Source organism: Mobula hypostoma, chromosome 1 (genome assembly GCF_963921235.1).
Source record: "Mobula hypostoma chromosome 1, sMobHyp1.1, whole genome shotgun sequence".
NCBI lineage: Eukaryota > Metazoa > Chordata > Chondrichthyes > Myliobatiformes > Myliobatidae > Mobula > Mobula hypostoma.
In genome coordinates this window covers 41,239,764-41,263,071 of record NC_086097.1, presented here as the reverse complement: position 1 = coordinate 41,263,071, position 23,308 = coordinate 41,239,764, and the positions used below count along the sequence as shown (strand labels likewise).

Below are 23,308 nucleotides of genomic sequence, written 5' to 3'. Positions count from 1 at the left end.
CTTCAGTATTTTCAGCATAGTTGGCCTCTGTTTACCTGAAGTTTGATGAACCAAAGCAATATCAAGTCTTCCGCATATGCTGATGGGTATCTCAATGGAAAGTTATTTATTTTAGTTATTTAGATCCTGACCTGGATCTGGGCCGTACCCTCCAAATATCCGGACATGCCTCTCGGTTTTTTGCACTACCTTACTTTCCTTTTTTCTATTTTCTATTTATGATTTATAATTTAATTTTTTAATATTTACTAATTTTTACTATTTTTAGTATTTAATATTTGTAATCCAGGGAGTGGGAAGCACAGAATCAAATATCGCTGTGATGATTGTACGTTCTAGTATCAATTGTTTGGCAACAATAAAGTATAAAGTAAGTTTATTAAGTGGTTGAACAATAGACATATCATACGCACTGGGCCATTGAAAACGTCCGTGGTTAAATACAGTATTGATCTGTCATCACCTGTGGGATCAGTACTGATCCAATCTCACTGCATCATCTTTCTAGTCCCCAGAAGAACAAAATCTTCTATTCACATAAACTGATTACTAGAAGCGCCACCCCCCACATCCACTAATCCACCCCTCCACACCCCCACTTTATCATTTGCTGTCAGTCATCTATTGGATAGCCACTCCTGTGTCTAGCTTCACTTTGTGGGTATGACATCAATCTAGTAAATAGATATCTTATGCATTTATATTTATTTATTGTGTTTTTATTTGTGTGTTCTTTAATTTATTGTGGTTTTATTTGGTGCCGCAACGGATCTGGAGTAACAATAATTTTGTTCTCCTTTACTGGAAATGGCATTAAACAATCTTCAATCTTGGAAGTGAAGCACCTTTTAACCAGGGACCCAGAAACCCTGAATATATTTCTAGGTATGTTCATTATATTCTGACAGGGAGTAAGTTATTCATGTTGTCAGTGTGGTAGACTTAGTAAAGCTACATGCAGCTACAGACCTCTTTTTGTAAAGATGTAAACTCTCTGTCTTTCCTAGTCCTCCTACTTCTGTTGCTCAGTAGTTTCAACACTTCATACTACAATCATAAAGTAAATCGAGAATATCTCATTGAATAATGCTAGGGTATTTAACATTTAGATTAGATTAAATTCAACTTTATTGTCCTTGTGCCGAGTACAGATACAAAGCCAATGAAATGCAGTTAGCATCTAACCAGAAATGCAAAGAATAGTGTTATTTACAAAATAACTGCGAATAAAAAGTAAGTGCTACAGCACACAAGTATATAAGTACTGAGACAGTACAATATGGGTGCAATACTGCTTAGCGCTGTGATGTGAGGTTCAGCACGGTCATAGCCTCAGGGAAGAAGCTCTTCCTGAGCCTGTTAGTGCAGGAGCTAGGCTCCTGTAGCGCCTACTGGATGGGAGGAGAGTAAAAAGTCCATGGTTAAGGTGAGATGCATCCTTGGTAATGCTTTTCACCCTGCCCAGGCAGCGTTTATGGTAGATGTTCTCAGTGGTGGGCCAATTGGGTGCCGATAATCCACTGGGCAGTTTTCACCACACGCTGGAGTGTTTTGCGGTCCAATACGGGACAATTGCCATACCACACTGAGATGCAGTTGGTGAGAATGCTCTCAATGGTACAGTGGTAAAAGTCCGTCAGTACCTTGGGACAGACGTGAGCTCTCTTGATGCTCCGCAGGAAATAAAGGTGCTGTTGCACCTTTTTGATCAGGATGGAGGAGTTCAGGGACCAGGTGAGATCCTTGGAAATGTGGACACCAAGGAACTTGAGGACATGCTATCGACTTCCTGGCACATTAGTTTGACCCAGCCCCACACTAGGTAGTAAGATTGCTTTTGGTTGATGGGGATTCTATAGGGAATGCACATGCAGGCAAGCCAGATGTAATAGTCACAGACCCACAATAAAGCCTGCTTGGCTTCCCTTCCATCCACTTTATATGGAAAAGAAACCAAGAAGATTGTAGCACCTGCAGTGCATTCTCCTTTCCTCATGACTGGGATTTCCATAAGGCTAAAAGACCACGAGACACAGGAGCAGAGTTAGGCTAGTCAGCCCAATTCTGCCATTTCATCATGGCTGATCCATTCCCCTCTCAGCCCCATTCTCCTGCCTTTTCCCCATAACCTTTCATGCCCTGACTAAACAAGAAACAATCAACCTCTACCTTAAATTCACCCAATGACCTGGTCTCCACAGCTGTTTGTGACTATGAATTTCATGGATTCACCACTCTGGCTAAAGAAATTCCTCCTGGTCACTGTTCTAAATGGATATCTTTCTATTCTGAGTCTGTTGCCTCCGGTCCAAAACTCCCCTACCATCCTCTCCACATCCACGCTCTCTATTTCCACATTCAAATTCACTGATGGCCAGCTGACGCTACTTCTGCGGATGCAAATGACCTCCCACTCAGTACCTGGACTCAGCATTATGTTGAAGGGCGGTTCCTCACAGCATTAAGATTCAGATTCAGATTCAATTATTCATCACATTGAAGCATACAGAGAAGTGCGTTGTTTGCATTAACAATCAACCAGCATAACCTAAGGATGTGCTGGAGTTGTGCAGGAGCCATTTAAAAGAGTTCACTAAAAAAAAAATCAGGGCATCTCGAATACAATTCAATCCATGTTTCAATTTGTATTCAGCAAGTGACCTTTTAAGTCCAATCATTAAAGTGGCAATTCTTACCCAACCAAGGCTCTCCAAAATTTATTTAACTCCAGACCTGGAGCCAGTCGGGTTTTTCCTATTCATCCTTTGAGCAACCTCTGATTATACATATTATCAAATCCCCATTTTCTTTACTGCTTTAGACTGCAAAGTATTAGGAGACTCCAGAGGGTCTGAAACTGAAGCACTAAGAAATAAATCAGCACTGGAAGAGCTATTTATCTATTTTATCAAAATGATTGTCAGAAACACTACTGCCCAACTTGAGAACATATCCAACGGCAAACTGAGTATTCCAACAAAGTGAATCCACTTAGAACAAAGAGTGCTACTACATGTGGGTTTCAAAATCAATGTGAATTGCAGAATGTGATTGCAGAATGGTATTCATTTCACTACAAGTTCAGTCACCTTGTCAGGATGTAGAACCTCATTGGTTTCAATAAGTGTGTTAGCACACGATATAACTTTTCCACATTTTCATATCCGAACATATTGCCAAGCATGTACACATCACCCTGCCAAAGCCTTCAACAAAAGATAATGCTTTATTCCAGAAGAGTCCAGTCCCATTCATGATCTTTATACATATAACAATATGGAAAAAAGGACAATGTAGTGCACAATCATAAGAATATTTAATAACCTACATCTAAAATTGACAGAAAATTGGTTCAATTCTCTCATGAAAGACGTGCACATACACTACATTGCCCACTGAAAGTAATTATACAAATCCTGCAGAAAAGTTAAACTTCATTACATGTTTTGGAAAGTAGTTAAAAGTATATCAGTGTCTCAATTTGACATTTAACTTACTAGATGGACACAGCAGTGCGACATCAGCAAGCACTCAGGTCACTGGTCCTCAAATGAACACTTTCAGACGATACACTTTTGGTTAAGCTAGAAAGGAAGTTGAGAGGCAGAGATAAGAATGCTGCAAATAGATTAGGTGAGTGGAATGCAGAATATGAAATTGTTAGCTTGGAGATGGCACAGTAATTGGGAAAGCCAACAGAGTGTTAATGTTTACTGCCAGCAGAGCTGAATGTAAAAATCAGAGGTTACACTTCAGCTCCATAGGGCACAGATATACTGAATCTGGAATATAATGTGGAGTATGAGTTTCCTTATTTTAGAAAGGAGGTTAAGTGCCTTGGAAACATTTGAGAGAAGGTCTATCAGACTGATAGCTGGAATGAGCAGGTTATCTCATTTGGAAAGGTTGAGCAGGCTGTGCTTGTCTCCACTGGATTATAGAAAAGTGAGAGATGACTTAAATGAGGGGATTGACAAGGTGAACATGGAGGGGATGCTGCATATTGAGGAATAACCTGGGACAGGGAGCAGCAGAGAGGCACTGCTCATTTAAGACAGAGCTCAGGCAATGTTATTTTCTCTCTCATATGGTCATTAATCTTTTGAATTCTCTTTGTCAAAGGTCAGTGGAGGATGAGATACTTGGCAGACAAAGAAGTAAATTGCTGTTAAGGAAAAATGGCAAAGCAGAGTTGAGTTTGCAGTCAAATCAGCCATGATCTTACTGTAGAATGCAGCAATTTCAAAGGACCAAGGGTTTTTTGCTCCTGACCTTAATTATGTGCTTGTATCTTTATACATCTTTTCAGTGACTCATGTTGTGAAGAGTTCAGCTGAATTTCCAGACCAATACAAAGTGGCAAGGAAATTGTCATTCATTACCACATGTTGCTTCCTCCCAAGTGCATTTTCAATGGCATTCTGCTTTTAAAAATGTTGTACTATGCAATCAGATTTTTAGCCCTCCTTCCTTTGATATACTTAGCCTCACTTGTGAAACTACTTTTCAGATTATTTTGTGTGAAGACTTTATATTTTTAAAGGAGCACAGGACTGGCTTGGTGCAACATTTGCATCAATGGATTTTCTCCTTTTCAAAGTGAAGTGCACCTTCAATAACGTCAAAAGACTGAAGTTGGGTAAAATACTGAAAGGCCTTTATTCGCTGTAGAATACGACCTCCATGGTGAGTGTCTGCCCCAGACTGAGGGAGAGGGGCAAGGCGAAATCACTTTTATACATGAATCTGTGGGAGGAGCCACAGGGGCAGTCAGCAGAGGGGTGTGTCCAGACAGTTAACCCAGTTACAACATATATATGGTTTACCACATTCACCCCTCCTTTTTTTAAAAAAGAGTCCCGCGGGGTGAAGTGACTGAGTATATTTAAAAGAAGTATATTTACAGGTCAAGTCTATCAGGCGGTCAAGTCCGTCGCTGTGATCTACATACCACCGGCGATGGCGGTTGTGCTGGCTCCGGCCTGACTTCAGGTGCCAGCACGTTAGGCATTGTTAATCCCTCGTGCGTGTGCGTCGCGCCCGGTATGGGAGTGTCGTGTGGTATCTGTGTGGGGCTTGGAGTGCGCGGTGTCTTGTGGGTATATATATCGGTGGTTATGGGGTCAATAGTCACCACGGAGTGTTCAGGGTAGGGTCCCGGTGCTCCTGCGGGTGCCAGGTCGCGGATGGAGACTGTGTCCTCCCGCCCATCAGATAAAACCACGTAGGCATACTGAGGGTTCGCATGAAGTAAATGAACCCTCTCGACTATCGGGGAGTATTTATTGCTCCTCACATGTTTCCGGAGGAGCACTGGCCCCGGGGACGTCAGCCAAGTTGGTAGGGTGGTCCCAGTGGTCGACTTTCTGGGAAAAGAAAAGAGCCACTCATGAGGGGTGGCATTGTGGCTGTGCATAACAGGGAGCGGATGGAGTGGAGTGCCTCGGGAAGGACCTCCTGCCAGCGGGAGACCGGCAGTCCCTTTGACCTGAGGGCTAAGAGTGTGGCTTTCCACACTGTGGCATTCTCCTTTTCCACCCGTCTATTCCCCCGGGGATTATAGCTCGTAGTCCTACTAGTTGCAATTCCCCAAGCCAGTAGGTATTGGCATAGCTCGTCACTCATAAACGAGGACCCTCTGTCACAGTGGATATAGCATGGGTATCCGAACAGAGTGAAGAGCTTGTGCAGGGCTTTTATAACTGACGTGGTAGTGGTGTCGGGGCAGGGGATGGCGAGTACTCGTCGAAAACATTAAGAAAGTAAACATTGCGGTCAGTGGAGGGAAGGGGGCCCCTAAAGTCAACACTCAGTCGCACAAAGGGGTGGGTGGCCTTGATGAGTTGCGCCTTTTCGGGTCGGTAGAAGTGCAGCTTGCACTCTGCGCAGACTTGGCAATCCCTGGTCATCAACCTGATCTCCTCAATGGAGTAAGGCAGGTTCCGGGCTTTCACGAAGTGGAAAAGCTGGGTGACTCCCAGGTGGCAAAGATCTACATGTAGGGCGTATAGCCGGTTGATCTGCGCGCTGGCGCACGTTCCCCGGGATAGGGCATTGGAGGGCTCATTGAGCTTCCCAGGACTGTACATGATGTCATAGTTGTAGGTAGAGAGTTCGATTCTCCACCTCAGAATTTTATCATTTTTGATTTTGCCCCACTGTTGGTTATTAAACATGAATACGACTGAGCGCTGGTCAGTTAGCAGAGTGAACCTTTTGCTGACAAGATAGTGCCTCCAGTGCCTAATAGCTTCCACTATGGCCTGGGCCTCTTTCTCCACCGCGGAGTGCCGAATTTCAGGGCCTTGAAGAGTACGGGAGAAGAACGTCACTGGTCTTCCTGCCTGGTTGAGGGTAGCAGCCAGCGCAAAGTCGGAGGCGTCACTCTCTACTTGGAAGGGAATGGACTCATCCACCGCATGCATTGCTGCTTTGGCAATGTCCCCTTTTATGGGGCTGAAGGCCGCGCAGGCCTCGGCTGAGAGGGGGAATGTGGTGGACATGACCAGGGAGCGGGCCTTGTCTGTGCAGTTAGAAACCCATTGGGCATAATACGAAAGGAAGCCCAGGCACCTTTTGAGGGCTCTGAGGGTATTGGGAAGAGGGAGCTCCAACAGGGGGCGCATACGGTCGGGGTCAGGGCCAATGATTCCATTCTCCACGACACACCCAAGGATAGCAAGTCAGGTGGTTCCGAACACACACTTGTCCTTGTTATAGGTGAGATTGAAAGCTTTGGCCGCTTGGAGAAATTTTTGGAGGTTGTTGTCGTGATCCTGCCGGTTGTGACCGCAGATGGTGATGTTATCCAGATGTGGGAACGTGGCCTTCAGTTGGCACTGGTCCACCATCTGGTCCATTTCTCTCTGGAAGACAGATACACCATTCGTGACACCGAAGGGGACATGCAGGAATTGATAAAGCCTACCGTCCGCCTCGAAGGCGGTGTAAGAGTGGTCCTCCCGGCAGATGGGGAGCTGATGGTAAGCGGATTTTAGGTCTATGGTCGAGTACACCTTGTACTGTGCTATCTGATTGACCGCATCCGCGATGCGGGGTAGAGGGTACGCGTTGAGCTGCGTGAACCTATTGATGGTCTGGCTATAGTCCACGACCATCCTATTTTTCTCCCCGTTCCGAACAACGACCACCTGCGCCCTCCAAGGACTTGTGCTTGCCTCAATGACCCCCTCCCTGAGCAGCCGCTGCACCTCCGACTTAATGAAAGCTCTGTCCCCCGCGCTGTACCTCCTGCTTTTAGTTGCCACAGGTTTACAGTCGGGGGTCAGGTTGGCGAACAGCGGTGGGGGAGGGATCTTGAGGGTGGAGAGGCCGCAAGTGGTATCGGTCGTGCGACAGTTGGCATGGTGTTGGGTGGGATGTGCGGGTCGGTGTGTGTGTGTGTGTGTGTGTGTGTGTGTGTGTGTGTGGTCAGTAGTGGGGTATGTGACGTATCCCTACAAAACTGGGGATTTACGACAGTAATTGGTGGGAGGGGCCCATCATACTTCATTGTCACGCTTTTCAGGTGGCTCTGGAAGTCGAGCCCCAACAGCACAGGGGCACACAGTTGAGGCATGACCAGTAACGTAAAGTCTCGATATTCTGTGCCCTGCACCACTAGCGTCGCTACACAACCCCCCCGAATGTCTGTTGTATGCGACCTGAAAGCCATGGTGACCCTCTGACTTACCGGCCATATCACAAGTCCGCAATGCTGCACCGTGTCCGGGTGGATAAAACTCTCCGTGCTGCCTGTCTCAAACAGGCAGCTTGTCCTGCGCCCCTCCACCAGAATGACCTTGCGAGCTGGTGGGCAGCGCTTTGGTCAAGGGTCACGGAGGCCAGGGTTGAGTCGCTGTCTTGGTCCGGCGCGGTGGGGTGCCCCGTGAGCACCCGTTGGTCGTAGGTGGTGGGAGGGGGCACCGACCAAGATGGCCGCCCCCATGTCTCGCACATGGTGGCGGCGTGCAGGGAAGATGGCGGCCCCCATCTCTCACACGTGGTGGCGGCGTGCAGGGAAGATGGCAGCAGGCAAGATGGCGACCCCCATGTTTCGCACGTGACGCTGCTCAATCTCGCTTGCGGTTTGGACTTACGGACCTTGGCGAAGTGGCCATTCTTTCCACAGCTGGAGCAGGTAGCTTGTCGAGCCAGGCAGCGTTTCCAGGGGTGCTTCTGGAGTCTGCAGAAGTAGCACTTTGTGGACTCGCGACTGGCAGCAGCCAAGGTCGATTCGCCGGCGGGTTGCAGGGTCTGCGGCGCCCACGAGGCCATCGGGGGATCGCGTGCCTGGAGAGCCTCGGAGTTATGCAGAGCGGCCTGCAGTGTGTTGGCCAGCTCGATCACTGAACTTAAGGTAAGATTGGCTTTTTCCAGCAGCTGCTGGCGCCCATACACTGACCTGGTCCCCGTGACAAAGGCGTCCCTCTCTAGGAGCTCTGCATGCTGCGCCGCCGTCAGCTCCTGGCAATTGCAGGCTCGCACAAGTGTCTGTAGGGCCCGGACAAACTCAGCACTCGATTCCCCGGGGCGTTGTTGCCGTGTCGCTAAGCGGTGCCGAGCATAGACGCTGTTTATCGGCTGCAGGTATTGTCCTTTGAGGGTGCTCATTGCGCCCTCTTAGCTCGGCTGGTCTCTGATCAGCGAATAGACCCGTGGACTGACCCTGGAGAGTTGAACTCTGCACTTCGCTACGGGGTCGGTCGCTTTAATCTCCTCTAGGTACGCTTCGAAGTAGGCCAGCCAGAGTTCGAAAGCATTTCCAGCTTCAGGCGTTTGTGGATTGAGGTCTAATTTGTTGGGTCTCAGCGCATGTTCCATGTATTAAAATGTACAGCGAATAAAATTGAAGCACCTTCAATAACTCCAAAAGACTGAAGTTGGGTAAAATACTGAAAGGCTTTTATTCGTTGTACAATACGACCTCCATGGTGAGTATCTGCCCCTGGACTGACGGGGAGAGGCAAGGCCAAATCACCTTTATACATGAATCTGTGGGAGGAGCCACAGGGGCAGTCAGCAGAGGGGTGTGTTCAGACAGTTACAACATATATATGGTTTACCACACAAAGTACATTAATTTTGAGACAACAAGCACAGAACCTTTCTACAACTTGCTTAGCAAGAAGAAAGTGATGATAATGTAGAGCATAAGTTAAAAAGATTGGTCTGGAGAGGTTTAAATAGCGCCATTGCTACAATTACCTTTCATCCACCTTGTTTGCAACTGGACCAGATGATTCTATAAGAGCTTTAAACAGTTTACATTCAAGAATGTGTCTCTTTGGTCCAATTTGTACTTTAGCCAAATCTAGGATGTAATAACAGTAATTTTTTTAAAAAAAATCACCTCTATTAAGCTAGCTTTCTATCCCCAATCAAGTTGTGGAAAAATGAGGCCCCTTCTGCATTTCTCAGCTGGAGGTCTATTGTTCTGGTGTCAGGAACTTTCAAATTCCTTATGCACATGGAATTTGCCTCAGGCATCCCTGGAGAACCATTGTATCATCTCCATGCTACTCCTGTCACTCCTGTGAGGTGAGGGTACAAAGTAGCTTGCACTATTGTTTAGACCAGGGCTCTCCAACCTTTTTTGCACCGCGGACTGGTTTAATGTTGATAATAATCTTGCGGACTGGCCAACGGTGGGGGGGGAGGAGTGTTAATCACGCCTAGAATATAGATGATAAGTAAACTATAAGTCATTTAGTCATAGTCATAGTCATACTTTCTTGATCCCAGGGGGAAATTGGTTTTCGTTACAGTTGCACCATAAATAATAAATAGTAATAGAACCATAAATAGTTAAGTAGTAATATGTAAAATTATACCAGTAAATTATGAAATAAGTCCAGGACCAGCCTATCGGCACAGGGTGTCTGACCCTCCCAGGGAGGAGTTGTAAAGTTTGATGGCCACAGGCAGGGATGACTTCCTATGACGCTCTGTGCTGCATCTTGGAGGAATGAGTCTTTGGCTGAATGTACTCCTGTGCCCACCCAGTACATTATGTAGTGGATGGGAGACATTGTCCAAGATGGCATGCAACATAGACAGCATCCTCTTTTCAGACACCACCGTCAGAGAGTCCAGTTCCATCCCCACAACATCACTGGCCTTACGAATAAGTTTGTTGATTCTGTTGGTATCTGCTACCCTCAGCCTGCTGCCCCAGCACACAACAGCAAATATGATAGCACTGGCCACCACAGACTCGTAGAACATCCTCAGCATCATCCGGCAGATGTTAAAGGACCTCAGTCTCCTCAGGAAATAGAGACGGCTCTGACCCTTCTTGTAGACAGCCTCAGTGTTCTTTGACCAGAAGAGTTTATTGTCAATTCGTATCCCCAGGTATTTGTAATCCTCCACCATGTCCACACTGACCCCCTGGATGGAAACAGGGGTCACTGGTACCTTAGCTCTCCTCAGGTCTACCACCTGCAGCCTTGCTTTATAAGTGGCTAATACACTCAACTTCATTTCTAAAAAGGTTTATCTAACGAATTTAATATTAAACACACAGCGCATATTTTCCTCACATGAATATAGTGATAAGTCAATTATAAGTCACTTATGAGTCAATAGCATCACAACATTTTAAGTAACGTTTGGATATTAAACACACAGCATATATTTTCCTCGTATGAACATATAAAATCATTGCAACACACCAATATCGCTGAATCAGTGGGAGCCCTGGGCTTGTTTCCCTTCAACAAGACGGTGCCATCGAGGGGTGATGGGAGACAGTGATACTCGAAGGGGGTTCCTTATGTCCAATCTATTCTGCAATTTAGTTTTCATAACATTCATTGCAGAAAACCCCGCTTTGCAGTGATATGATGTTGGAAATGGAGGCAACGTTTTCAGTGCTTTTGTGGCTATCTCAGGATATTCAGCCTTGACTTTGATCCAGAATGCCGGCAGAGATGTTATGTCAAACATACTTTTCAGCCCACCGTCATCTGCAAGCTCGAGGAGTTGATCTTCTTCCCGTGCTGACATGGATGATTCACCGGGAACATTCACAAATGGGTCATGGACCTATTCCTTTACACATCTTGGGTCATTTGTAGTTGGAAAGTAATGCTCGAATTCTATCAACAGCGAAGATAGATGATCGCGCACCAGCTGTGAGAAGGACGGTGCAGCCTCAGTCTCTCCCAAAATCCCAGCTAATGTTGGGAACATGTCAAGTACGCCCCTGTCCACTCGCCATCCCCACAGTTCCAGTTTGGCTTTGAAAGCAGACACTTTATCTGCCCACTTGAAGACAGTTTTCATTCTCCCCTGAAGTGACAAATTGAGTTCACTGAGCAGGTTGAAGATGTCACACAGATCAGCGAGTTTTGCTATCCACTCCTCGTCACTGAAGTGCGTTGTCAGTGGTGACTTTTTCCTGAATGAAATCTCTGTAGCTGCTCTCTTAACCGAAAATCCCTGGCCAGGGCTCTCCCCCTTGATAGCCACCTGACCTCAGCGTATACGAGAAGGCGTTTGTGCTCTGCATCCATTTCCTCGCAAAGCTGCTCAAACAGACATGAGTTAAGGGCTTTTGCTTTGATGTGATTGATTATTTCAACATCGTTGAAGCTTCTCTCAACAGTTCACGGCACATGTCCTGGGCAACAGGCAGAAAGAATTCTTCACCACCGGTGAAAGGCTTCTTAGCCTTAGCAATACGGCTAGCCACTAAGTAGACGCTCTCAGAGCAGCAGCATTTGTGGAGGTGGTGGCTCTCAGCACTTGCTCACGTTTTTTTCCGCTCAAAAAACTCAACGGGTTTGACTTTAAGTGCAGGGTGCTTGGACTCAAGGTGCCCAAGCAGTTTTGAGGGCTTCATTGCCTCATTAGACAGCTTGTCTCTACATATCACATGCAGGGGGCTTGGAGTGTGCGATAAAGCCATATTTTATGTACGACTCGTATTTTCTGTTGAAGTAAGCTTTCTTTTTTTTTTGCAGTCTCAGCCTCAGCTGTCTCTGCGTTATCATCATTGTTATGCCTTTTATGTCCCCTACCATCTCTTCCAAAGAAACTCTCAAGCAACGTTTGTTTTTTACTCATCGAGAAGTTGAAGTTTAATGACTGACTGATGACCTCACATGGGAAACGATCTCGCGTGCGTAATGACCTTGCACGCATTCAAGTTCAACAGTGGGCATGACAGGGAATGAGAAAAGGTGCAGCTGACTCCTATCGTTTCATATCACCAAATCATATCATTTCCTCGCAGCCCGGTGGTTGGGGACCACTGGTTTAGATGAGTCAGTTTATCCAAACACTGCTCATCTAGTTTTAATCAACAGAAGAAATGAGAAACAGGAAATATGAACAGGAGTTGCCCACCAGGTCCTTTGAGCCTGCTACAACATGCATCAGTTTTCCCAATGCTACGCTCATATCTCGATTCCTTTAATGTCCAGAAATCAATCAATCAAGCCCAGAAATAATCCTCCATGGCCCTCTGGGATAGAGAATTTCAAAGGTTCAAAACTCTCCTAATGAAAGAACTTCTCTTCAATTTATCCAAAATGGCCTATTCTTCATTCCGAAACTTTATTCTGGCCTTAGACTCTCCCGTCTGGGAAACTGTCTTTGCCACATCTAGCCTTTCAAGCCCTTTTAGAATTTTGTGTTTCAATGATGCAATTCTTCTAAGTTCTATAGAGTACAATCCCATTCCACAAATCTCCTCTTTTGGCAAACCTACCATCCCTGGACCTATTTCAGAAATAGTTTGCCTAACTCCTTCTGGGAAAAATACATCCTTTTTGTTGGAAAGGAGAGTAAAACTATAAAACTCTTGGTGCAGCCTCACCAAGTCCCTTAATAATCACAATAAGACTTCCTCACTCCCATACAAATCCTCACTGGTTTACATTTCTGAGAATTGTTCATAACTTGAACAGTTTGCAAATTAGAAATGTGGCTGCCTGGCAAAATATTTAAATTTAAAACATAATAACAATAGGTATCCAAACAAGTGTACTTAACTCAATCATTCAGATTTTTCTGCAAGGTGGAATGATATTGCCTCACACTGAGTTCCCACACAGCAGAAGATGCCTGCAGCTCCACAGCAGCTAGCAAGTCCATCCCACCAAACTTCCAGATACGTGCTTGTATGTACAGCCTGCTCAAAAGTCATATATTCATAACCTGAGATAGACACACAGTTAAAATTATAATAAATGTTTGTAAGAACACAGATCGGTCTTCATTGTGGGGTCAGGGGTGAAAACGATGAGCAGCTTTATGTTCCTGGGTGTCAACATCTCAGATTCAATCACTAACAAGGCAAGCCAATGGTTATACTTCATGAAGAGTTTGAGGAGATTTGGTATGGCGTCTAAGACTCTATTTAATTTCTACAGATGTACAGTGGGGAACATCCTGACTGGTGAAATCACAGCCTGATGTACAGGATCAGAAGTGGCTGCAGAGGGTTATACACTTAGCCAGCTCCACAACCCTCCCCACCATAAAGGACATCTTCAAAAGGTGGTGCTTCAAGAAGGTGGCATTTATCAATAAGGATCTTCACCATCTGGGGCATGCCCTCTTTTTATTACCACTATCTGGGAGGAGGTACAGGAGACTGAAGATGAATACTGTACTCAACATTTTAGGAAAATCTTCTTCCAATCAACCTCTCATTTTCAACGTCTCACTACTATGGGCGGAAGTTACCACATGCTTCAAAAAGGCAACAATTATACCAGTGCCTCAGAAGAATAATGTGGGCTGCCTTAATGACTATCACTCTGTAGCACTCACATCGACAGTGATGAAATGCTTTGAGAGGTTGGTCATGACTAGACTGACCATTTATTGGATTGAAGTCAGGGCTTTATGATGGCCACTCCAATACCTTGAAATTTGTTGTCCTTAAGCAATTTTGCCACAACTTTGGAGGTATGCTTGGGGTCATTCTCCATTTGGAAGACCCATTCGCGACCAAGCTTTAACTTGCTGGCTGATGTCTTGAGATGTTGCTTCAATATATCCACATAATTTTCCTTCCTCATTATGCCATCTATTTTGTGAAGTGCACCAGTCCCTCCTGCAGCAAAGCACCCCCACAACATGATGCTGCCACCCCCATGCTTCACGGTTGGGATGGTGCTCTTCGGCTTGCAAGCCTCACCCTTTTTCCTCCAAACATAACGATGATCATTATGGCCAAACAGTTCAATTTTTGTTTCATCAGACCAGAGCACATTTCTCCAAAAAGTAAGATCTTTGTCCCCGGGTGTACTTGCAAACTGTAGTCTGGCTCTTTTATGGTGGTTTTGGAGCAGTGGCTTCTTCCTTGCTGAGTAGCCTTTCAGGTTATGTTGATATAGGACTCATTTTACTGTGAATATAGATACTTGTCTACCTGTTTCCTCCAGCATCTTCACAAGGTCCTTTGTTGTTGTTCTGGGATTGATCTGCACTTTTCGCGCCAAAGTACATTTGTCGCTAGGAGACAGAATGCGTCTCCTTCCTGAGCAGTATGACGGCTGCGTGGTCCCATGGTGTTTATACTTGCGTACTATTGTTTGTACAGATGAACGTGGTACCTTCAGGCATTTGGAAATTGCTCCCAAGGATGAACCAGACTTGACATCATTTTCTGACCTCAATCCGATAGAAAATTTGTGGGCAGAACTGAAAAAGCATGTGCAAGCAAGGAGGCCTACAAACCTCACTCAGTTACACCAGTTCTGTCTGGAGGAATGGAACAAAATTCCAACAACTTAATGTGAGAAGCTTGTGGAAAGCTACCCAAAATGTTTGACCCAAGTTAAACAATTTAAAGGCAATGCTACCAAATACCAACAAAGTGTATGTAAACTTCTGACTCACTGGGAAAGTGATGAAAGAAATAAAAGCTGAAATAAATCATTCTCTCTACAATTATTCTGACATTTCGGAATCTTAAAATAAAGTAGTGATCCTAACTGACCTAAGACAGGGAATATTTTCTAGGATTAAATGTCAGGAATTGTGAAAAACTGAGTTTAAACGTATTTGGCTAAGGTGTATGTAAACTTCTGACTTCAACTGTACGTCAGGATGCTGTTCATTGACTATAGTTCAGCGTTTAGTACCTTCATTCCCACAATTCTGATTGGGAAGTTGTAGAACCTGAGCCTCTGTACCTCCCTCTGCAATTTGATCCTGGACTTCCTAACTGAAAGAGCACAATCTGTGCAGATTGGTGATAATATCTCCTCCTCACTGATGATCAACACTGGTGCACCTCAGGGATGAGTGCTTAGCCCACTGCTGTACTCTCTATATACACATTACTGTGTGGCTAAGCATAGCTCAAATACCATCTATAAATTTGCTGATGATACAACCATTGTTGGTATAATCTCAGGTGTTGACGAGAGGACATACGAGAGTGAGATATGCCAACTAGTGGAGTGGTGCCACAGCAACAACCTGGTACTCAACGTCAGTAAGACGAAAGAGCTGAATGTGGACTTCAGGAAGGGTAAGGCGAAGGAACACATACCAATCCTCATAGAGGGATCAGAAGTAGAGAGGGTGAGTAGCTTCAAGTTCCTGGGTGTCTGAGGATCTAACCTGGTCCCAACATATTGATGTAGTTATAAAGAAGGCAAGACAGCAGCTATACTTTATCAGGAGTTTGAAGAGATTTGGCATGTCAACAAGTACACTAAAAAACTTCTATAACTGTACCATGGAGAGCGTTCTGACAGGCTGCATCACTGCCCGGTATGGAGAGGCGACTGCATAGGACCGAAAGAAGCTGCAGAAGGTTGTAAATCTAGTCAGCTTCATCTTGGGTACTAGCCTGCAAAGTACCTAGGACATCTTTAGGGAGCGGTGTCTCAGAAAGTCAGCATCCATTATTAAGGACCTCCAGCACCCAGGACGTGCCCTTTTCTCACTCATCAGGTAGGAGGTTCAGAAGCCTGAAAGCACACACTCAGCAATTCAGGAACGGCTTCTTCCCCTCTGCCATCCGATTCCTAAATGGACATTGAATCTTTGGACACTACCTCACTTTTTAAAAAAATATACAGTATTTCTGTTTTTGCATGTTTTTAAAATCTATTCAATATACGTAATCCATTAACGTTCATTTATTTTTTTCTCTCTGCTAGATCATGTATTGCACTGAACTGCTGTTGCTAAGTTAACAAATTTCACGTCACATGCCGGTGATAATAAAGCTGATTCTGATTCTGATTCTACTCTGCCATCAGCTTTCTAAACCATCTGTGAACAAATAAACACTACCTCATTATTTCTTTTAATTCTGCTCGTTATTTATTTATTTTTAGTTTATAGGTTTCTATGTCTTGTACTGTACTGCTGCCACAAATCACCAAAGTTCATATCATACAGTGATGTTAGTGATAATAAATCTGATTCTGATTCTGTAAAAGTTAACATATTTTCCTTCCTGGTTGCTTGCTGCACTTGTGTATTGGTCTTCAATCACATGTACAGCCCTCTGAATATCACCATTACCCAATGACTCAACAAATACTCTCCAGATGAAGGGTCTTGCCAAAACTTCAACCATTCATTTCTCTCCACAGATTCTGCCTGGCCCATTGAGCTTTCTCCAGCGCTATAGTCTCATCTGTCTCCATCATACTCTGACCTAGTGTGATATCTCCAGGAAACTTGGAAATACAACATTTGGTTCCTTCCGACAAAACATTGAGATAGGTTGTGACCAGCTACAGTCCTAGCACTGATCGTAGTTGTCATAGTCTGTCAATTTGAGAGTGATTGGCTTATTTCCCCCTCAATGGTTTCAGCCTGATATCCAGTTTTCAGTCTGTTTTGGTACATTATCCCAATTCTATGTATTCTAAATTTATCTTTCAACTTTCTGTGTGGGACTTTATCAATATTCTTCTGTAAATTTAATTGCACCATATACACTGACTCTATTCTACTTGTCACATTGTCAAAGGAATGCAGCACATTAGTCAAACATGATTTCCTTTATATCTCTGCATGCTCAGTTTGCTCTTTTTAATCCTTTCACTGTGTTCTATTATGTCTTTTACGAAATGTTCTAGCATCTTTTCAACAATCAGCATTAAGAAAATAACTCAGTAGTTCCCTGTTTTACCTCTCTATGCTTTTTTAAAGACTGAGGCAATGACTGCCACCCTCTAACCTACAGGAACTATACTGAAATTGAAAGAACTTTACTAAACTATACTCCGAGCTACCACGAACTCTAAAACCATCAACACTCTGGGATAATGATCATGGGATCCCCGGGATGTATCACTGTTCAGGTTTACTGAACAGTGTTCTGGGACCTCTACTTTTCGTGATTTTTATTAACGACCTGGATGTGGGGGTAGAAGGGTGGGTTAGCAAGTCTGTAGACAACACAAAGGTTGGTGGTGTTGTAGATAGTGTAGAGGATTGTCAAAGATTGCAGAGAGACATTGATAGGATGCAGAAGTGGGCTGAGAAGTGGCAGATGGAGTTCAACCCGGAGAAGTGTGAGGTGGGACACTTTGGAAGGACAAACTCCAAGGCAGAGTACAAAGTAAATGGCAGGATACTTGGTAGTGTGGAGGAGCAGAGGGATCTGGGGGTACATGTCCACAGATCCCTGATAGTTGCTCCACAGGTAGATAGGGCAGTTAAGAAAGCTTCTGGGGTGTTAGCTTTCATAAGTGGAGGGATAGAGTTTAAGAGTCGTGATGTAATGATGCAGCTCTATAAAACTCTGGTTAGGCCACACTTGGAGTACTGTGCCCAGTTCTGGTCGCCTCACTATAAGAAGGATGTGGAAGTATTGGAAAGGGTACAGAGGAGATTTACCAGGATGCTGCCTGGTTTAGAGAGTATGCATTATGATCAGAGATTAAGGGAGCTAGGTCTTTACTCTTTGGACAGAAGAAGGATGAGAGGAGACATGATAGAGGTATACAAGATAATAAGAGGAATAGATAGAGTGGATAGCCAGCGCCCCTTCCCCGGGGCACCACTGCTCAATAAAAGAGGACATGGCTTTAAGGTAAGGGGTGGGAAGTTCAAGGGGGATATTAGAGGAAGGTTTTTTACTCAGAGAGTGGTTGGTGCGTGGAATGTACTGCCTGAGTCAGTGGTGGAGGCAGATGCACTCGTGAAGTTTAAGAGACTACTAGACAGGTATATGGAGGAATTTAAGGTGGGGGGTTATATGGGAGGCAGGGTTTGAGAGTCAGCACAACATTGTGGGCCGAAGGGCCTGTAATGTGATGTACTATTCTATGTTCTATGTTTACCAGCATCTCTAGTCCCATCATTAGCTCCTTGAGTTCCACATTCAGACAAGGTGCTTTTTGTTTCTAATTTAACTGCAAGCTTTTATGTTTTCGTCTGTGGAAATCTTCATTTCCAGAAGGCTTCACCATTTTCTTTACAAAATGGCTAATTCCTAAATTCTATGTCGAAGAGTAATCATAAACCTTGAAAACGTTCCCACTGTTATTTCAATACAGAGCCTGAGGTCTGTTTCTATTTGCCACTGCCATCTGTTACAATAAGTATATCATCAATTTTAATGATTGTTATTAATCCGACATATTTTATGTTTGGAGTTCAGACAGCACAAAAAGACCTTTAATCTTCTGCAGGTGAGATGTATAATGGTACTATAAAATGAAAGCATGTGACTGGCAGTTAGATGTTGAGCTAACATCACACTGTCTAGCAAACAGAGAATGCAAAACTTCAAAACACAGTGGATATCCTCAGCAGAACAGACTACAGCAGTATAGGAATAATTTTTGCATTGCTAGACCAAAATGACAGGGTAATTAATATGCAACATGAAATATAGAAACATTCGAAATGGGTACCTGTCACAAGGAAGCTGCATGTACCAGCCCCGGCCTCATTACTGATGCTGCAGCTGTAAACTCCATAGTTGTCTTTGGAGAGGTGGTCTACTCTGATCTGCGTATAATCCTGCGACTCGAAGCGCCCTGTTAATAAAATTTTATTTCCCAGTTTCCACTCAAAGTCCAGCACACGAGTCGGATATGCTTTCAGAACTCTGCAGGTCATGGTGATGGTCCGGCCTTGACCCTGACGAATTTCCAGAAATGTAGGCTCCACGCTTGGGGGGTCTGCAGAATTGACAAACACAATTGAGTCACTTATAGGCTTGGATCCCCATGGTAAACAAAGAACTTGCAAATGTTACTTATCAATCATTCCTTTCTTTTCAGAAACACGATTTAATAGATAAAGGCTGGTATCTATAAAAAGGCATTTAGGATTAGTAATCAAAGTTTTGTAAGATAAATAATGAAACTGAAAGAATGGAACAGTTAAACTTTTGCAGCACCTTATCAAACCTGTTGAAAATATCTATGAACATCAACTGGCTGTAAAGGGGCAAGGACAACTCTCCCTAGTCTCTACCCAGGAAGATCAAGAGGGACAGAAATTCGTCTGGGCATTAGAGAAAGGCCGTGAACAATTCTGTAAACAGAAAAGTTGAATGCAATCCTACTTATGAGCCAATGCCATACTACAACGCACGGAGTTTGCCATGCAACCAATCAGCAATGTGATCTCCTCCCTCCATCACAATTGAGTTTCTGTAATAACGACCAATCAGCTGATTGATCAACATATAAAGGCCAAGCATTTGGAGGACACACCACAAATGAACAGTGCATTAATAATGCCTCCTTGTATGGTAACAAAATATTTGCAAAGTAATTGGCAAGATTGGAGAACAACTCAACCCAGCACCAAGTCTCAAAAGATTTCAGAAGTATTGAACCAGATTACATTCAAAGTAACGTCTTCCAGGAAGACACATACTGGTAACAATATGCTAATTAGCTAGCAAACTCCAGTGAGAGGTAATTTATAATCTGGAGGGGTTATACTTCACACATTTAAATACTTAACTTCCAAAACGCAGAGGTCAGTAAACATTTGCAAACCATCATAAATGGCTGGATGATTTAAAAAGCTCCCACAAAGCTTTACAAAACAACTCATTGCCCTTAACCTCACAATGATTTTCATAAAGTTGGTGCATTTGCACTTTAATTGTCCATTGGTTGCCCATTAAATGTATCACATAATGGTAAGAATAATTAAAACATACAGTATATATCCTTCTAACAACATGATTTTTGTTAATCAATGTCTATCAAACCTTTTGCTCAGAAAGTAAACTATTAAAAGCACGGAGTTTCAATCTCTCAGGTTGTGAATGCAGTTAAGAATACAATATTTTAAATCTATGTGTATTTTGCTTACACTTAACTGATGCTTTAGTTATTTTTTGATTTTCTTTCAGATTCAGTTTCAACACTGAATTCACTCACCTCTGTTCCCTTCCTTTCCATTTCTGCTATATTTCACAAACTTGTAATCTTACTAGACAAGAAGGAACAGTATTGACCCTGTGGAAAGTAAAGATACTGTCTTGACTTTGCTGTAAAATCCATTCTGCTGCCATTGACTCTATTCTTCTCATTGGTTACTGTCCAAAAATAAAACACAGGATTCACCAGCTTGATACTCCACTCAGTACTAAGATGAGCTTCTCATCACTGTTCTTATTAACAATAAAATCATCCTCTACAACTACATAAATTCAATCGACTCAATCCCATGACACCACATTTGCTGACGAAGTTGTCAGCCGTCCCATTGTCACTCCCTGTGGTTATCGCAGCGCAATGCTGGTCCATCTCCATCCTTCGACCATCTCTGATGCTGAGGCCACACATTTCTTTAATGTGCCCACTGCCACATGAAGTCATACAACCGCAAGTGAATGACAAGATGATCTGCTCTGATTGCTGTAAATGGGACATTGTGCCAGAACAGAAGTGGAAGACATTACTCTTCCTTGAAACACTGCCAGGGTCACTTTATGTCTAATGAGAGGGCAAGAAGGGGGAATTAATTTACTGCCTCAGCTGAGCTTTGGAAATGCAGCACTCCTGTACAATGTGGTACAGTACTGAGCGCAAACATTCAAGGAAAAACTAAGCCATCTGAATCAGCACATCACCAGCCAATTCTATTGCTTGCAATAAAAACAAGTCCTGATTCAGCTATTTCATTTCATGCACTGAGCAGGCTTGCACTGAATAAAAAAGGAGAAAGAAAAGCATAGGCAGCATTTTTATATAAATATCCACTGAAAACATAATAAATATTCCACCACACAAAAAAATGTTACCTAAATCTTATAACTTTAATAAGCGAACATCTGGCCTCAGCTCTTCAATAGGATTAAGATTGGTCAAAGACCATATTTTTATCTGATATTATTGCAATTATAAACAAAATTCATTGTAAAACATATCTATAGATTACAGTTATGCATAGTGTGTAAAAGGAGAAGAAATAAATTATATTTGTCCCTGGAATTAGACTTTGCCACTAAGACACATATTTTAGAAGTAAAAAAGCTTCAATGAATATATTGTGCATAAACAATTAAGTAACATAATATCTAAATTAAAAAGTCACAAGGAATTGAAGCCATTTGTGCTATAAATAGATCCAAATGCGATAAGCTGTTGTTCAATTGTATATTTATGATTACTTTTGAAAATAATTGCTAGCACAGAAAAGGCCCCGAAAACTAATTTTGGAATGTAGAGAATGTCTTTCATTTGAGAAACAGAATAGCTACCCATTCAATGCTGTAGCTTCTGTATGAAAAATGCATTGCTATTTTCTGTGTTGGGTAATGGCACACAGCTGAAAGTGCTGCATTCTTCCTTGAAATTGATCATTCAAGGGTCACTTGTTAGAACTGGCCCACTCAGGGTATTTCATTGGAATTACATTACAAATTTAGATTCAATACAGAAAATACCATTTAAACAGCTTTTGTTCCCAGTTTATAAAAGTGCAGGCATCACATTTGCTTTACCCTCCATATCAACACGATTGCCTTTAGTCATTTTGTCAATCTAAATCTATTTGTAAGGAGGTATTTCTTTTATAGCCCAAGAACATTTATTTTATTTACTATCAGTGGAACTATCAATATAGTGGAAAGCAGTTATGTGTAATGGCCAATTGTGGAGAGAACAAGAGTGTCATCAAAACAGGACAGAGTCATTGTGCACTCTCCCCTTGTTGATGAGTTAACAAGACAGCATTAGCTCTCATCATGCAGAATGCCTATATCCCTCACTTCATTAGGAATATTCCCCACGGCTTACTTCTATAATCAGAAATAATTCCACGTTTTGCAATGATTTCACGCTAGGTCAGCTATGCTGCTGCACACAATATTTTAAACCCCAAGATAATGTGAATGTTAAAACCCAGTCAGGGATTGATATTAAATGATGGCAGGTCAAACGATGCATTCCATATATCCCGGTTCAAGACCAGATTAGTGTCACTACAAACAATATTTATTGGCAGCCATTTACCCATGTCTAATATCTAATACAGTAGAAAATAATGACACCCAACTAGTCCAGCACACACCACCTTTCGAACGTTGCTTGCAATTGATCTCGAACAAATGGATCTCCCTCCGGCTCTCCCCAGCGTCTTCTCTCTTCATCCCCTCTTGAACAAATGTCCCAAGTTCAACCTTAGTGTCCCTCACCAGAGAAACCTCCCCTTAATTCGACCATCCTAATTGGATGGCAGATATTTCTCCTCATCTCTTATCTTCAACAATAACCCAAACAAGGATGAAAACCGAACAGACTGCTCTTACAGAACTGCCCAAATGTAATACATACAGCATAACAGTAAAAATACAAAACAGGGCATTACACTGATTTACAAAAAAAACTCGGCCTAAAAGGATAGCAGAAACGAGCTAGCACTAAGATTCTGAGGTACAAAATAAAAGTTTAAATTTGAAGAAAAAAACACCAATTAGAACAGGTTATGAGAAAACTATTAAGGGCAAGCAGAGGAGGAAGATGAAGAGATTTAAATGTCTCATAATTTATTCAACAATAAAATATCCTGTCAGACAATGAAATAGAAAGCTGACAAGTGAGACGTTGGTCGAAGAATCCAGTTTTCGCTCTTCAGTACCAACAGAGGTCAAGTTGGAAATCAACTATAAAAATTCTCCATTTCAAGCAAGAATGTTAACAAATACTTTCCCTGCACCCCATCCAGAAAAAAAGTTGCTTGATCTACTGAGTTCCTTCAGTGGATTTGGTTGTTGCTTCAAAGATGTGGTCAGATATGTGTGTTCTAACCTGGCCTATTAGAGACATACGTACGAGACACACAGAGCACAAACAATGTGTGTACAGTTTGCTCACGGATTCTTCATAAAATGCTTTGCTGC

At 43.2% G+C, this 23,308-nt stretch overlaps 1 protein-coding gene across 2 annotated transcripts in view; it reads right to left on the bottom strand.

The window, feature by feature from the left end:
* mdga2a (MAM domain containing glycosylphosphatidylinositol anchor 2a) overlaps positions 1 to 23,308 on the bottom strand; it is a 1,048,869-nt gene that overhangs the window by 354,410 nt on the left and 671,151 nt on the right. For both annotated transcript variants that reach the window (XM_063047135.1, XM_063047145.1), the window contains exon 9: positions 18,852 to 19,121. In XM_063047135.1, coding sequence (XP_062903205.1) covers positions 18,852 to 19,121 — 270 coding nt within the window. The remainder of the gene's footprint in view (positions 1 to 18,851; positions 19,122 to 23,308) is intronic.